This window comes from Neoarius graeffei, chromosome 5, assembly GCF_027579695.1.
Source record: "Neoarius graeffei isolate fNeoGra1 chromosome 5, fNeoGra1.pri, whole genome shotgun sequence".
NCBI lineage: Eukaryota > Metazoa > Chordata > Actinopteri > Siluriformes > Ariidae > Neoarius > Neoarius graeffei.
The window spans coordinates 52,365,111-52,381,441 of record NC_083573.1 but is presented as its reverse complement, the minus strand read 5'-3'; the positions used below and the strand labels follow the sequence as shown (position 1 = coordinate 52,381,441).

General features: G+C 44.3%; 1 protein-coding gene across 4 annotated transcripts in view; it reads left to right on the top strand.

Moving 5' to 3' along the window:
• Positions 1-1,180: 1,180 nt before the first annotated feature.
• Positions 1,181-16,331, top strand: part of casp2 (caspase 2, apoptosis-related cysteine peptidase) — a 39,582-nt gene continuing 24,431 nt past the window's right edge. For all 4 annotated transcript variants that reach the window (XM_060922004.1, XM_060922003.1, XM_060922002.1 and 1 more), the window contains exons 1-2: positions 1,181-1,808; positions 9,913-10,069. In XM_060922004.1, coding sequence (XP_060777987.1) covers positions 9,917-10,069 — 153 coding nt within the window. In that variant the 5' untranslated portion in view covers positions 1,181-1,808; positions 9,913-9,916. The remainder of the gene's footprint in view (positions 1,809-9,912; positions 10,070-16,331) is intronic.

Below are 16,331 nucleotides of genomic sequence, written 5' to 3'. Positions count from 1 at the left end.
TCGCCTCACAGCAAGAAGGTCCTGGGTTCGAGCCCCGGGGCCGGCGAGGGCCTTTCTGTGCGGAGTTTACATGTTCTCCCCGTGTCCGCGTGGGTTTCCTCCGGGTGCTCCGGTTTCCCCCACAGTCCAAAGACATGCAGGTTAGGTTAACTGGTGACTCTAAATTGACCGTAGGTGTGAATGGTTGTCTGTGTCTATGTGTCAGCCCTGTGATGACCTGGCGACTTGTCCAGGGTGTACCCCGCCTTTCGCCCGTAGTCAGCTGGGATAGGCTCCAGCTTGCCTGCGACCCTGTAGAAGGATAAAGCGGCTAGAGATAATGTGATGTGTGTGATGTGATGTGATGTTCAAAACCTGCACTGATAAAGAAGGGAGGGGGGCAAGAAAGATTATCCCTATAAAAATAACTGTTTACTCTGTTAACCCCTACTATTGTTATGAAGAGACAAATGTCAAAACTTGTTTATGGAGTCAAATGTATTTTCTTTTATTTTTGTATGTAATTAAAACTTGGCCTAAAGCTTCAAAGTAAGATGCATGCTCTTCAGGGGGCTGTTAGCCTACTATTAAATATTTGTTAAAAAAAATATTGGCGTCCAAATAAGATCATTCCTATATGAAATTATTTTTTGTAATAATATTTGTGGTAGTGCCCATTTAAGGGTTAAGAAGACAAAATGAATTTTAACTAAACGCCTAACTGCACCAGTTGAACTGTTTTATTTTTAAACGTGAACATTTACATAAGGCATCGTAGATGTGCGTGTCCGCAGCCCTCAACCCCCGCGCTCGTACGTGCGCGCAGGCGCGGCCGCCGACCGATGTGTCCCGGTTTTTTACAACTCAGATGTGGCAACCCTAACACCTATGGAGATATCGCACCAAAAACCAGACATTTGCAGCTAGAATAGTCATTTACCACATTAGCAATGTATAGAGTGGATTTCTGATTAGTTTAAAGTGATCTTCATTGAAAAGAACAGTGCTTTTCTTTCACAAATAAGCACATTTCAAAGTCACCCCAAACTTTTGAACGGTAGTGTACATGTGTTCTGGCCGGTGTAAACGATCATCTGCTTGGTCTCGACGCACATCACACCAACCCATCGTTGATTATTTTCCCGGAACAGCGCTTCCTGTGATGTTTCTCTTCCTTCTTTATAACACCAGTATGTGGCAGTAATAACGCGTGGTCCAGTGCAGCCTTTCATGAAAGAAGAAGGAGGAGAACATTCTCATTCGCTCTCTATTGGCGCGGAAGTTGCTCCAGGAAAGTCCTTATTTTTTAAAACTATTTGCCCCGTAGCTCTGGGTAACTTTTCAGAGGCACTTGCTGTTTACTGACGGTGCTGTGTGCAGCATTAGCCTCTGTGACTCAGTGTAATGTAACGCATTGTGTTATTAGAGACCGCTGGCGGGTCGTTAGCTCAGCTCTGGATTGTTTTCTTTCTTTCTTTCTTTTTTTTTTAAGCTAGCTTTAACTTTGACTAGCCTTTAGTTTTAGCTAGCTGCATGTAGCAATTGCTAATTAGCTTGAGCGCTACAGAAAAAAACAAATATTAGGCGTTTCCCAAAGTGTTTACCGAATTCGGTGTCCTTTTAAACACAGCGTTTGTTTCTTTGTGTTTGTGCAGTAAACAGCTACAGAAATAGCTTGCTAGCTAACTTGAGGTGTTTAGGTTGCTGCAGGGAAAAAAAGAAGAAAAAAAAAAGTTGACATTGCTGGTTGTGAGTTGTTCAGCACATCTGTTTCAGTGTAAGATTCACCTCACCGACGGATATTAGAAGTGGAGTTGAATAAAAACACGGTAAGACATTTTTCTGTCGCTGACTTGCAGTCCCGTGCTGTATATACAGCAGATTAGCGAGATGTTTAACCAGGGCATCAGATATGGCTCATGGATGTGTGTTGACATTTCTTTCTGAGTACCGTTCAAAAGTTTGGGGTCACTTTGAAATGTCCTTATTTTTGAAAGAAAAGCACTGTTCTTTTCAATGAAGATCACTTTAAACTAATCAGAAATCCACTCTGTACATTGCTAATGTGGTAAATGACTATTCTAGCTGCAAATGTCTGGTTTTTGGTGCGATATCTCCACACTGTAAAAAAAAAAATCCTTTGTTTTTGCAGAAAAACACTGGCAGCTGTGGTTGCCAGAATAATCCTGTTAAAAATACAGTGAAATGTAAACAACATTACAGAATAACTTGTACATTTCACTGGGATTCCATGTACAATTAATGATAACTAAATGTAAATTTTACAGGTATTCAATGTACAATAATCAATACATAACTCTTAATTTTACGGATATTCATTGTACAATAAACAATGATTCAAAATGGCTACAAGCAATGATCTACTAGACAGATATTTTTTTTTTTAGAAATTTTTTCACCTTTATTGGATAGGACAGTGTAGAGACAGGAAATGAGCTGGAGAGAGAGACGGGGAGGGATCGGGAAATGACCTTGGGTCAGAATCAAACCCGGGTTCCCGGATTTATGGTATGGCGCCTTAGTCGACTGAGCCATGACGGTGGCCGTTTTAAAATTTTTTTTAACAGGGTAATGATGTAATTTTAACTATCACATTCTGTTTTAAGGTGGCACGGTGGTGTAGTGGTTAGCGCTGTCGCCTCACAGCAACAAGGTCCGGGTTCGAGCCCCGGGGCCGGCGAGGGCCTTTCTGTGCGGAGTTTGCATGTTCTCCCCGTGTCCGCGTGGGTTTCCTCCGGGTGCTCCGGTTTCCCCCACAGTCCAAAGACATGCAGGTTAGGTTAACTGGTGACTCTAAATTGACCGTAGGTGTGAATGTGAGTGTGAATGGTTGTCTGTGTCTATGTGTCAGCCCTGTGATGACCTGGCGACTTGTCCAGGGTGTACCCCGCCTTTCGCCCGTAGTCAGCTGGGATAGGCTCCAGCTTGCCTGCGACCCTGTAGAAGGATAAAGCGGCTAGAGATAATGAGATGAGACATTCTGTTTTAGTATTACAGTTTTGGCCCTTTTCCACTACCCTTTTTCAGCTCGCTTCAGCCCGACACGGCTCGCGTTTCGACTACCAAAGAACAGCACGACTCGGCTCGCTTCAGCCCTGCTCAGCCCCTAAAACTCGCACGGTTTTGGAGTGGGGCTGAAGCGAGCCAAAGCGAGCCGAGTGAGGCTGTGGGCGTGAGCAGACACTCCCCTGTGCACTGATTGGTGAGGAGGAGTGTCCTCACACGCCCACACACGCCCCGCGAGCACGCTGGGATCTGTAAACACCGTAAACCCGGAAGAAGAATAATTACGAATTGCGAGAATTTCTGAAGCCTTATGCGCCTCGCCTCATCTATACGCTCTTGCCAGTATCTGTTGGCGTTGTCGGTGACAACAAGCCACAGCACCAAGACCAGCAACACTAACGACTTCATGTTTATTGTTTACTATCCGGGTTGTGAGACTACCGCTTAAAAGCTCACTGATGTCACTGTTTGCGCTGCTTAACGACATCACGTGACGTCCACCCACTTTCGCTAACTCCACCCAATGTGTCCACCCACTTCCAGCCAGCACGGTTCAGCGCGGTTGTAGTCGAAATGCAACTCCAACAGCCCCGCTCAGCTCGACTCAGCCCGACTCAGCACGGCACGGCTCAGCCCGACTCAGCCGCGTTTGTAGTGGAAAAGCGGCATTTGTCTGTGTTTAAACTACAACAATTTGTAAACTCTACAAAAAAATATGATCAATTCAACATATTCTTACTGTTAAATTAACAGTGGTATTTGGTTAGGAGTTTTACAGTATATCAGGCTTTCGTCTAAACGGGGGAACAGGGGCGCTGCGCCCTCTTACTCTCGGCGTGCGCCCCCTTACCGACTCCGTGAAAACATCCCAGCAACACTACGTGACAATGTGTCTGATCATCAAATACGTTATAATTGCTCCAAAAATATTCCAATCATAGTAGATACACCGCCAGACGGTGCAAAAACAATCCGAATTGGCGTTTTCCAGACTGAGGCGCCATGTTTAGTTGTTTAGTTGTCGCGGCTGCTCTCGCGAGATTTGACATGGGTTACATACAAGGTCAGCTGACTTGTAGAGCGAGATTTCTCGAGACTGAATGACCTTTCACCCACCGGCACGGGAGTGACAGAAGTAGTTCGCGAGTTGTGTTTGTTGACAGTTGGGCATTTAAAGATGTCATCCCGCGGCACGAAGCGGAAGAAAGCCAAAGACTGTCCGGGGCAGAAGAAGATTACTTCTTTCTTTTTCAATGTTGACAGACAATTTGTTACAATTTCCCTCTCAGATAGCCTCAGAATGTCCCATTGGAGCATTTTTCAAAGGCTTTGCACGGCGGGGGGGGACAACCGGCAACCCCCCCCCCCCCCGCTTCGCTCCCTCGCCATGGTGAGCGCCCTCATACTAAATTTTTCTAGAAAAAACCCTGGTATATTGATGTAAATTGCACACTGCTTCATTGTTTTTGTATTTACAGTTTTTTATGTCATGATTTTACATAAATTCACTGTTAATTCTACGGACATTTTTTACAGTGTAGGTGTATAGAGGCCCATTTCCAGCAACTCTCACTCCAGTGTTCTAATGGTACAATGTGTTTGCTCATTGCCTCAGAAGGCTAATGGATGATTAGAAAACCCTTGTACAATCATGTTAGCACAGCTGAAAACAGTTGAGCTCTTTAGAGAAGCTATAAAACTGACCTTCTTTTGAGCAGATTGAGGCTACGTTTACATTAGACCGTATCTGTCTCGTTTTCTTCGCGGATGCACTGTCCGTTTACATTAAACCACCTGGAAACGCCGGGAAACGGGAATCCACCAGCGTCCACGTATTCAATCTAGATCGTATCTGGTCCGGTGCTGTGTAAACATTGAGATACGCGAATACGCTGTGCTGAGCTCTAGCTGACGTCCTCATTGGACAACGTCACTGTGACATCCACCTTCCTGATTCGCTGGCGTTGGTCATGTGACGCAACTGCTGAAAAACGTCGCGGACTTCCGCCTTGTATCACCTTTCATTAAAGAGTATAAAAGTATGAAAATACTGCAAATACTGATGCAAATACTGCCCATTGTGTAGTTATGATTGTCTTTAGGCTTGCCATCCTTCCACTTGCAAGTGGTAAGTGATATGCGCTGGGATCACACACACAGCGGCTCAGTCCCGAAAACACTGCTAGTGTGCTTCACTTGCGCGCTCTGTGAGCTGCGCAGGGCCGGAGTGCGCACCCTCCAGAGGGCACTCGCTGTTCAGGGCGGAGTGATTTGGAGCACAGGATGCCTGCGGAGCCGAGCGTATCCGCGTATTGGTATTGTTGTGTGCACGCGAATCGTGTATTGATGTTGCTGTGTGCACGCTAATCGTTTTAAAAACGTTAATCTGATGATCCGCTGATACGGTCTAATGTAAACATGGGCTGAGTTTCTGGAGCATCACATTTGTGGGGTTGATTAAATGCTCAAAATGGCCAGAAAAATGTCTTGACTATATTTTCTATTCATTTTACAACTTATGATGGTAAATAAAAGTGTGACTTTTCATGGAAAACACAAAATTGTCTGGGTGACCCCAAACTTTTGAACGGTAGTGTAGGTGAACTGACCTTTTGTGTCTAGCTTGCTAGTTTAGCTGTCCATGTGAAAATACCTGACACTTAGCTACAGTGGTGCTTGAAAGTTTGTGAACCCTTTAGAATTGTCTATATTTCTGCATAAATATGACCTAAAACATCATCAGATTTTCGCACAAGTCCTAAAAGTAGATAAAGAGAACCCAGTTAAACAAATGAGACAAAAATATTATACTTGGTCATTTATTTATTGAGGAAAATGATCCAATATTACATATCTGTGAGTGGCAAAAGTATGTGAACCTCTAGGATTAGCAGTTAATTTGAAGGTGAAATTAGAGTCAGGTGTTTTCAATCAATGGGATGACAATCAGGTGTGAGTGGGCACCCTGTTTTATTTAAAGAACAGGGATCTATCAAAGTCTGATCTTCACAACACATGTTTGTGGAAGTGTATCATGGCACGAACAAAGGAGATTTCTGAGGACCTCAGAAAAAGCGTTGTTGATGCTCATCAGGCTGGAAAAGGTTACAAAACCATCTCTAAAGAGTTTGGACTCCACCAATCCACAGTCAGACAGATTGTGTTCAAATGGAGGAAATTCAAGACCATTGTTACCCTCCCCAGGAGTGGTCGACCAATAAAGATCACTCCAAGAGCAAGGCGTGTAATAGTCGGTGAGGTCAGAAAGGACCCCAGGGTAACTTCTAAGCAACTGAAGGCCTCTCTCACATTGGCTAATGTTACTGTTCATGAATTACTGTTCATAATGTTACTGTTCATCAGGAGAACACTGAACAACAGTGGTGTGCATGGCAGGGTTGCAAGGAGAAAGCCACTGCTCTCCAAAAAGAACATTGCTGCTTATATGCAGTTTGCTAAAGATCACGTGGACAAGCCAGAAGACTATTGGAAAAATGTTTTGTGGACGAATGAGGCCAGAATAGAACTTTTTGGTTGAAATGAGAAGCGTTATGTTTGGAGAAAGGAAAACACTGCATTCCAGCATAAGAACCTTATCCCTTCTGTGAAACATGGTGGTGGTAGTATCATGGTTTGGGCCTGTTTTGCTGTATCTGGGCCACGACGGCTTGCCATCATTGATGGAACAATGAATTCTGGATTATACCAGCGAATTCTAAAGGAAAATGTCAGGACATCTGTCCATGAACTGAATCTCAAGAGAAGGTGGGTCATGCAGCAAGACAGTGTAGGTACAACACAGTCCCTTTAAGAAACTACATTTCCCATCAGCCAACTTCCGCGTTGACCTACATCACGCCTGGGCGGGATCACCTACGTCACTTCCTCCCTGAGCTCATAAGTAACTGAGCAACGCTTCCTTCTTCCTCTTTGGTGATGTGAATATCGTCGCAAGCGGCGTTCTGCGGAGATAAAGAGGCTGCTCACCCGAGCAAACCAGATAGAGACGTCTTTTCTTCTTTCTTGCAAGAATCAGAGTTTCGCGCTTTTCTTTTACTTACCTTTGGCCACGGTAAGATCCTAGAATCGCGCAATTTTTAAACTCAGCTTGAGTTACAACCGGTTTTCAGTTATTCATTATACGTACATACGGACTGCAGCCCAAACAGTTAATTAATGTTAGAAGCGACCGGCTCCTTCTAATAAAGCGCTGTGCACATTATTTTAATCCGAGATTTTCTTCCCACGAACTACAAGCGTCGGACCAAGAAATTCTCTGTGCCTCACGGAGGCCTTCACAACGGAAACTGCAAAAGTCTCGGAACATATCTCCATAATCTTGCTATAAGCAAGATACTGAAGTAAGACTTGGCATTTTGGGCAAAACCTAGTCTTAGGAATTAGCTTTTATGAAGACGTGTGAATTTAAACTCAGGAACGGTTTAAATGTGTACACTGTAAACACGCAGCGTGTTGAATTGATGATTGTTCTATTTTGTTTTGACCTCTCAGTTTTGTTTAATAGATAGGTTGCATGCTCTCTCTCTCTTTCCCTTTCTAACACTTTAATTTCATTATTACAGAGCAATTCCAGCGTTATGGACGTGACACTTGAACTCAAAATGGCAACAAATGACCCAGTGCATGTTTTATTGTCTCCCAGTATTTAAACAGGTGTTGCATATTTTAAGGCTGTACCATACTGGAGAAGTGATAGAACAAGAACAATTCCCATAGTACATCTAGAGCATGCCAGAAAATGCCAATAAAAGATGCGTTATGGATGTGACAGAAAAAGTATCACTTTTCTTGGGTGACTGTACATTTTTATCAAACTCTGTGAAATTGTAAACCTAATGTCGAAATGGAGATATCCATTTGATAGAGGGGTCCAAGGTGAATATTAAAAAAATCTTTGTTTAAAATATTTTGTATTTCATGCAGAGTTTCGGAAGGAAAAGTCAGCGTTATGGATGTGACGAAATTCCGTTATGGATGTGACGCGTCTGAAATGGACATGGCATATGTTTAGAAAATCAGCAATTTAACCACCATAACCCTTTGAAAAACTCTCTAAATATCAGCTAAAACTATCAAAGTTCTTAAATAATATTTAGGATGGCTATTGTTTTGCTGTTTTGTGGATTTTAGCATACATTTCTGTGGCTTGTGGCAATAATATAGAATTGTACATGATCAAAGTTGATTTTAGCTTGGGTTTTACATTATAAGAAAGAAAGACTGACATATTAAGGCGAAGGGAACAATTCTTGTGACAAATTGGTTCAACTTATTCACATCTGTAAAATACAGGCCTAGGTGATATCTCTGGGAGTGGTTTTGATGTATTACATGTTGCTTTGTTTTTGCATGGTGAGGTTGACATTTACATGGAATTGCCCTACACATATTTTGACCTCATCAAGATTTCAGTGGATTTAGTAATGTTATAAGCTAGTGAAATTAGCCTACGGCTAATTCTTTTGTCTCATTAGCATCCAAAGCTAATTGTATTGTCTCAAGGGAACACGTGGCGGCCCTCCTCCACACTCACATACACACCTTTTTGTCTTAACTCCATGAGGTAGGATTCTTGGGCCTTAGCTAGCCACACATCTCAATTAGCAACCAAAGCTAACCCTTTTGTTACTTAGAAACACGTGGCCACAGGCCTCACAAACACACCTTGGCTAAACACATGGCTAATTCCTTAGTCTCGTTAGCAAGCTAGGCTAACCTTTGTTTAGAACACGTGGCCACACACAAACACACCTTAGCTAGCATTCCTTTGTCTTAGCTAGCGACACAAGGCTAATCTGTGTCTCCACACGTGGCCAACACATCTCAATTAGCAACCAAAGCTAACTCTCTTGCTGTACTTAGAAACACGTGGTCATAAGGCCTCTCACACACACACACACAAACACACACACCATATCATATTTATATATAATGATTCCAACTGCTATTATCCATTTTTATCTTTGTTATAATAAATTCAAATAATTATTGAAATTGTGTGTTTATTTGTTGTTCCGATATTTTTGAAGTACCCAACCTCAAAGAATTCCAAGGTGCATATGAGTTATGTAATACGGTAAGTGATCATAATAATTTGGAATATACCATAATTTAGCTGTTTGGTAATTTATTATTAAGCACCAAAATTAATGGTATTATTTAATGAGATGACTTAATGAGACTGATTTAATACTTAATGAGACTGATTCAATGAGATTGATCACTCAATTACCAATTGCACCTACAACAGCGACCCTAAGCACACAAGTCATTCTACCAAAGAATGGTTAAAGAGGAATAAAGTTAATGTTTTGGAATGGCCAAGTCAAAGTCCTGACCTTAATCCAATGGAAATGTTGTGGAAGGACCTGAAACGAGAAGTTCATGTGAGGAAACCCACCAACATCCCAGAGTTGAAGCTGTTCTGTATGGAGGAACGGGCTAAAATTCCTCCAAGCCGGTGTGCAGGACTGATCAACAGTTACCGCAAATGTTTAGTTGCAGTTATTGCTGCACAAGGGGGTCACACCAGATACTGAAAGCAAAGGTTCACATACTTTTGCCACTCACAGATATATAATATTGGATCATTTTCCTCAATAAATAAATGACCAAGTATAATATTTTTGTCTCATTTGTTTAACTGGGTTCTCTTTATCTACTTTTAGGACTTGTGTGAAAATCTGATGATGTTTTAGGTCATATTTATGCAGAAATATAGAAAATTCTAAAGGGTTCACAAACTTTCAAGCACCACTGTACTACTGCTGGTGTTACTGTGTTAGAAGCCTTGTTGTTAATGGTATAGTTCCACTTTTCTGTCTCTCTGTCTGTGACCTCCAACCATCTCCACTCCAACCATCTCCAACGATCTCCACTCCACAGGACCATGCTCGGGGGCTGTGGTATGAAAGTGCAGGAGAAGGCGGCCCTGAGGAAGAACTCGGTGGCACTTTGTAGAGAGCTGGTGGTGGACGAGCTGCTCATTCAGTATTTGCAGGCTGAAGACATTCTCACTGAAGCCATGGCAGAAAACATCATGGTAAGGCACAAATAACTATTGTAGCTTTTCAGGCATTGCATTGGAAACCTTTTACAGGTTTGTGCAATTCATTTGCAAAGGACTTCGGGAAAGACTGGAGTTAAAGGTGGAGGGAGAGATTATTTATTAATTCAGGATTAATAATATATTGTGAAGTTCTTACAATCCAGCAGATACCCGAAACAATACAAAACATCCATATCCATCCATTACCTGTAGCCGCTTAAACTGTTCTACAGGGTCGCAGGAAAGCTGGAGCCTATCTCAGCTGACTATGGGTGAGAGGCAGGGTACAACCTGGACAAGTCGACAGGTTATCACAGAGCTGACACTGAGAGACAAACGACGGTTCACACTCACATCTACGGTCAAGTTAGAGCCACCAATTAGCCTAACCTGCATGTCTTTGGACTGTGGGGGAGGAAACCCACACAGACACGGGGAGAACATGCAAACTCCATACAGAAAGGCCCTCACCGGCCGCGAACCCAGAACCTTCTTGCTGTGAGGCGACAGTGCTAACCACTACACCACCGTGCTGCCCAATACAAAATATCCATCCATCCATCCATCCATCCATTATCTGTAGCTGCTTATCCTGTTCTACAGGGTCGCAGGCAAGCTGGAGCCTATCCCAGCTGACTATGGACAAGAGGCGGGGTACACCCTGGACAAGTCGCCAGGTCATCGCAGGGCTGACACGTAGAGATAAACAACCATTCACACTCACATTCACACCTACGGTCAATTTAGAGTCACCAGTTAACCTAACCTGCATGTCTTTGGGCTGTGGGGGAAACCAGAGGAAACCCACGCAGACACAGGTAGAACATGCAAACTCCACACAGAAAGGCCCTCGCCGGCCTCAATCCCAGAACCTTCTTGCTGTGAGGCGACAGTTCTAACCACTACACCACCGTGCCGCCCAATACAAAATATGATAATACAAAATATCTAGTCGGGGGGCCCGTTGGTGGTGTCGTGGTTAGCCTTGTTGCCTCACAGCAAGAAGGTTCTGGGTTTGAGCCCAGTGGCCAACAGGGGCCTTTCTGTCCCTGTGTCCAAAATCACTCCCTACTCACTATATAGTAGGGACACCATTTTGTCCTGCTCTCTGAAACCTTAATGAGGATTATTTACACCCTATATAGTGCACTCAAAGTATCCCACAATGCATCATGAAAAGTAGTGTACAACTGATGGTCACTAACCAAAGCAATATATCCCATCATGCATTGTGGTCGCGCTGAAAGAAATCAAATTAAAAGTCTCAAATTTGATTTCGTAAAAGGCAGCGGCAAAGAAGAAAGTGTATTCAGCCTTGATTAAAAAAACCCTGAAAGATGCAGGTACTTTATATTGATTAATGTGGGAAATACGCTCAGTATAATATGTATTTATCACAAAAATACATGCATGCATTTATTGTTTTGAAAACCCACCAGCCGACAGATCTGGAATGCTTTAATTGTGCGACAGTGATGACATAAATACTGGCGAGTGGCCTCATAGTTAGCGTGTCCGCCTCTCGATCGGGAGATCGCGAGTTCTACTCGCGGTCGGGTCATACCAAAGACCATCATAAAAATGGTGTCTGCTGCTGTCTGGCAAGGCACGCTGCAATACAGATGCGAGTGGGGAGTCAAACTCTTGTGGTTACCAGAGGACTAGCCCCCCACTGTAACCCTAACTATGTAATATAGGCGGCATGGTGGTGTTGTGGTTAGCACTGTCGCCTCACAGCAAGAAGGTTCTGGGTTTGAGCCCAGTGGCCGATGGAGGCCTTTCTGTGTGGAGTTTGCATGTTCTCCCCGTGTCTGCGTGGGTTTCCTCTGGGTGCCCTGGGAAACCGGATGGTTGTTTGTCTCTATGTGTCAGCCCTGTGATGACCTGGTGACTTGTCCAGGGTGTACTCCACCTCTCGCCCATAGTCAGCTGGGATAGGCTCCAGCTTGCCTGTGACCTTGCACAAGATAAGCGGTTATGGATAATGGATGAATGGATGGATGGATGGATGGATGGATGGATAGTCGAGGGAAAACTTTGGTTTCTGCTGTACTTGCAGGATCTGTAAGTGGGAGGGGGCAAAAAAGGTGGACCATCAACATCCAAAAATGCGTCTCTAATGGCCCTTTTCCCCTGTATGATACCAGCTCAACTCAACTTGCAGAGTTGCTATGCAGTATGGAATTTGATTTTAGTAATTTCCAGGTCTGGATAAGTATGGAAAAAGGAAAATAGAGTATGGAAAAATATTTCTGTTTCCATACTATTGCCCCTACTTTCTTTTCTAAAATATAAAATTAAGCCAAAATGTTTAAACCAGTGTGAATCTGATGTCGTTGAATTGAAGCGAGGCAAGATGCGTTATGTCTGAGGTGATTTCTGTGGCATCTGCCATAAGTGACCTATCTGAAGATCCTTGAAAGATTTTCACCAGGAATATTTCAGAGTTTGTTTTGTATTTACACACATCTTGTTGTTTGCTAGTTCCTGTGAGAGGCCAACTTTGCACTTTTAGATTAGATTAGATTAGATTAGATTAGATTAAATTAGATAAAACTTTATTGATCCCTTTGGGAGGGTTCCCTCAGGGAAATTAAGATCCCAGCACCATCATTACAGATAAACAGAGAAAAGAAATAGAGAAAACTTCTAGATAAATTAAAATAAATTAAGTATTTACATATACAAATATAAAAGAATAAGATATGGGGAAGGGGGGAGAAGTGGGGTTAGGGTTAATGTGTGTGTGTGTGGGGGAGCAGGAAAGATATTGCACTTTGTCCGGTAATACACATTGTCCGGTATTGCTTATTGTCAGGCTAGGCTACTGCTCCTTCCCGTCCTCTGTCCTCCTGTTACCCCTCCTCCCCCCCAGAGAGGAGTTGTACAGTCTGATGGCGTGAGGGACAAAGGAGTTTTTGAGTTTGTTCATCCTGCACTTGGGAATGAGCATTCTGTCACTGAACAGACTCCTCTGGTTGCTGATGACGGTGTGCAGAGGGTGACTGGCATCGTCCATGATGTTCAGTAGTTTTTTTTTTAAAGATTTTTTTTGGGCTTTTTTCACCTTTATTGGATAGGACAGTGTAGAGACAGGAAATGAGCTGGAGAGAGAGACGGGGAGGGATCGGGAAATGACCTAGGGTCGGAATCAAACCCGGGTCCCTGGATTTATGGTATGGCGCCTTAGTCGACTGAGCCATGGCGCCCCCGATGTTCAGTAGTTTGTCCATAGACCTCTTCTCTGCCACCGTCACCAGAGAGTCCAGCTTCATGCCGACCACAGAGCCGGCCCGCCTGATCAGTTTGTCCAGCCTGGATGTGTCCTTCTTGGATGTGCTGCCCCCCCAGCACACCACGGTGTAAAACAGGACACTGGCGACCACAGACTGATAGAACATCCACAGGAGTTTCCTGCAGATGTTAAAGGACCGCAGCCTCCTAAGGAAGTATAGCCTGCTCTGTCCCTTCCTGTATAAGTGATTGGTGTTGCAAGTCCAGTCCAGCTTGCTGTCCAGCCACAGCCTGAGGTACTTGTAGGCATCCACAGCCTCCACCTCGACTCCTTCGATCAGAATTGGTCGTGACCTTGGTCTGGACCTCCCAAAGTCAATGACCAGCTCCTTGGTCTTCGAGGTGTTGAGCTGCAGATGGTTCCTGTTGCACTACACAGCAAAGTCCCTCACCAGGCTATACTCCTCCTCTCTGTCGTCACTGATACACCCCATGATGGGTGTGTCATCGGCAAACTTCTGAATGTGACACAGCTCCGAGTTGTAGCAGAAGTCCGCGGTGTACAGGGTGAAGAGAAGAGGGGCCAGCACCGTGCCCTGGGGTGCGCCGGTGCTGCTAATTACAGTGTCAGATGTGATGTCCTTCAGCCTGACATACTGCGGCCTGTCAGTGAGGTAGCTGGAGATCCAGGTGACCAGGCAGGGGTCCACTCGCATCCTGTTCAGTTTGTCCTGAAGCAGTAGGGGCTGGATGGTGTTGAAGGCACTCGAGAAGTCCAAGAAGAGGATCCACACTGTGCCATTTCCCTTATCCAGATGCGAGTGGGCTTGGTGTAGCAGGTAGAGGATGGCGTCTTCCACACCAACACCTGCCCGGTACGCAAACTGCAGACAGTCCTGGGCATGTTGTACCTGGGGTCTGAGGAGGCTGAGGAAGAGCCGCTCCAATGTCTTCATCAGATGTGAAGTGAGTCCCACCGGTTGGAAGTCGTTCAGCTCGCTGGGCCGATTCTTTTTGGGAACTGGAACGATACATGATGTCTTCCAGAGGGTGGGCACTCTCCCCAGCTGCAGGCTGAGGTTGAAGATGCGTTCACCCAGTTCAGCAGCGCAGGTCTTCAGTAGTCGTGGACACACCTTGTCCGGGCCTGCTGCTTTCCTGGGGTGAAGCTTCCTCAGTTGACCTCTGACCTGGTCTGCAGTAATGCATAGAGGAGTCTGTGTTGAGGTGGGGGAGGAGGGGGCTGCTGTGATGACTGGGGGGAGGTGAAGGAAGAAGGAGAGATGGCTGCAGTGAGGGAGAGGGTGGGGGGGACGTGGGCTGGTTGAACCGATTGAAGAAGTCATTCAACTCGTTCGCCCTCTCCACTGTCCCCTCAACGACTCTGGTCTTTGTATTGTGGCCTGTGATGGTTTTCACACCTTCCCAGACCTCCCTCATGCTGTTCTCCTTCAGCTTCTGCTCCACCTAACTAAAAAAAAAAAAAAGAAAAAAAAAGAAAATCGACGCACGCTCACATTGCAACACTACAAATGTAAGAATGAGTAATTGCAAGTTTTCTCCGAGCTGCCAAGTTTTGCTGGTGTTGTGGGGCTGCCCCGGGCATGAACGATGGCAAACATTGTATGTTGTGTGTGTCTCTGTGTATTTGTGTATCTGCATGACAATGCATTTGTCTTGTGTGTGTGTGTGTGTGTGTGTTTCTACATTTGTGTATGTAGATATATGCTTTAGAACAGATGTATGTGAGAACATAGTAGCCTTTACTTATTTGTGTGTGGCGCACTCGCACAAGACTTCTTAGCCTGATACCTGTCTTACTACCATGTTTTATCTTCATTATTTGAACATGTGCATATGGATTTCTGTCACTTAAAGGGGAACTGAAGGCAAATTTTTTATCATCAAAATTCTGTTTATCTCATTTTATTAAATATAGGAATGCATTTTTGATAGCTATTTTGTCGCTGCTATAGCAAGTTATGAGTGTTTGAAATATGCTACGGAATATATCAGTCCATATGTCAAAACAATGGCCGTGAACGAGATTCGTTGAGACCTGTGCGAGACATCGTAGGATGGAAGTAAAACGTACAGCGGAAATCAAAGTGACCGACATCTGCCAATGTTGTCAAAAGACGCACGCGCCTCCTTCGAATGCTGATGTAATCAAGCCAGAAGTTTTGTTTGTTTTTGATAGCAGTCAGGAAAGTTTGAAAAAAGTAGGCAGTAATCGTCATTTAAACTCGTTCTTGTGCAATATTTCGTTTGGAAAACAGTTTTCAAAATGGCTGCACTGACACCTGGCTGACACGTCACGTTTCGAAGTCTCGCACAAGTCTCGTGAAGATCACGTAGATAAGTGACGCCTGCCGTGGACCAAACGAACTAAATTCAACATGGCTAAAAACCGAATAGGCTGATAAGTATAATATTTAATTGTATTTCGTTGCCAATATGAGTCACGATATAAGGTTACTAAAACCGAAAACGTAATTGAATAACACGTTAATTAAGAAATAAAGCAAGTTTAAAATGACTTAGGTTCTCCTTTAACCAGTGTGTGAAGTAGGATGCAACTGGTTTTCTCTTGCCCCTTTTCCACCAAAGCAGTTCCAGGGCTGGTTCAGGGCCAGTGCTTAGTTTGGAACCGGGTTTTCTGTTTCCACTGACAAAGAACTGGCTCTGGGGCCTGAAAAAATGGTTCCAGGCTAGCACCAACTCTTTGCTGGGCCAGAGGAAAGAACCGCTTACGTCAGCGGGGGGGCGGAGTTGTTAAGACCAACAACAATAGCAAGACCGCGAAAGGTCACCATTTTTAAGCGACGAGAAGTAGCAGCTGTACAAACGCGAAGTCATCCATTATTGTTGTTGTTGTTGTTGCTGCTTCTTCTTCTCCATGTTGTTGTTGCTTCGATGTTCGCACCAAGGTTTATGCAAACGCAGCGACATAACTGACGTATACAGCGACGTAACTGACGTATACAGCGACGTAATGACGTGGCTCCCCTTAGCACCCCGA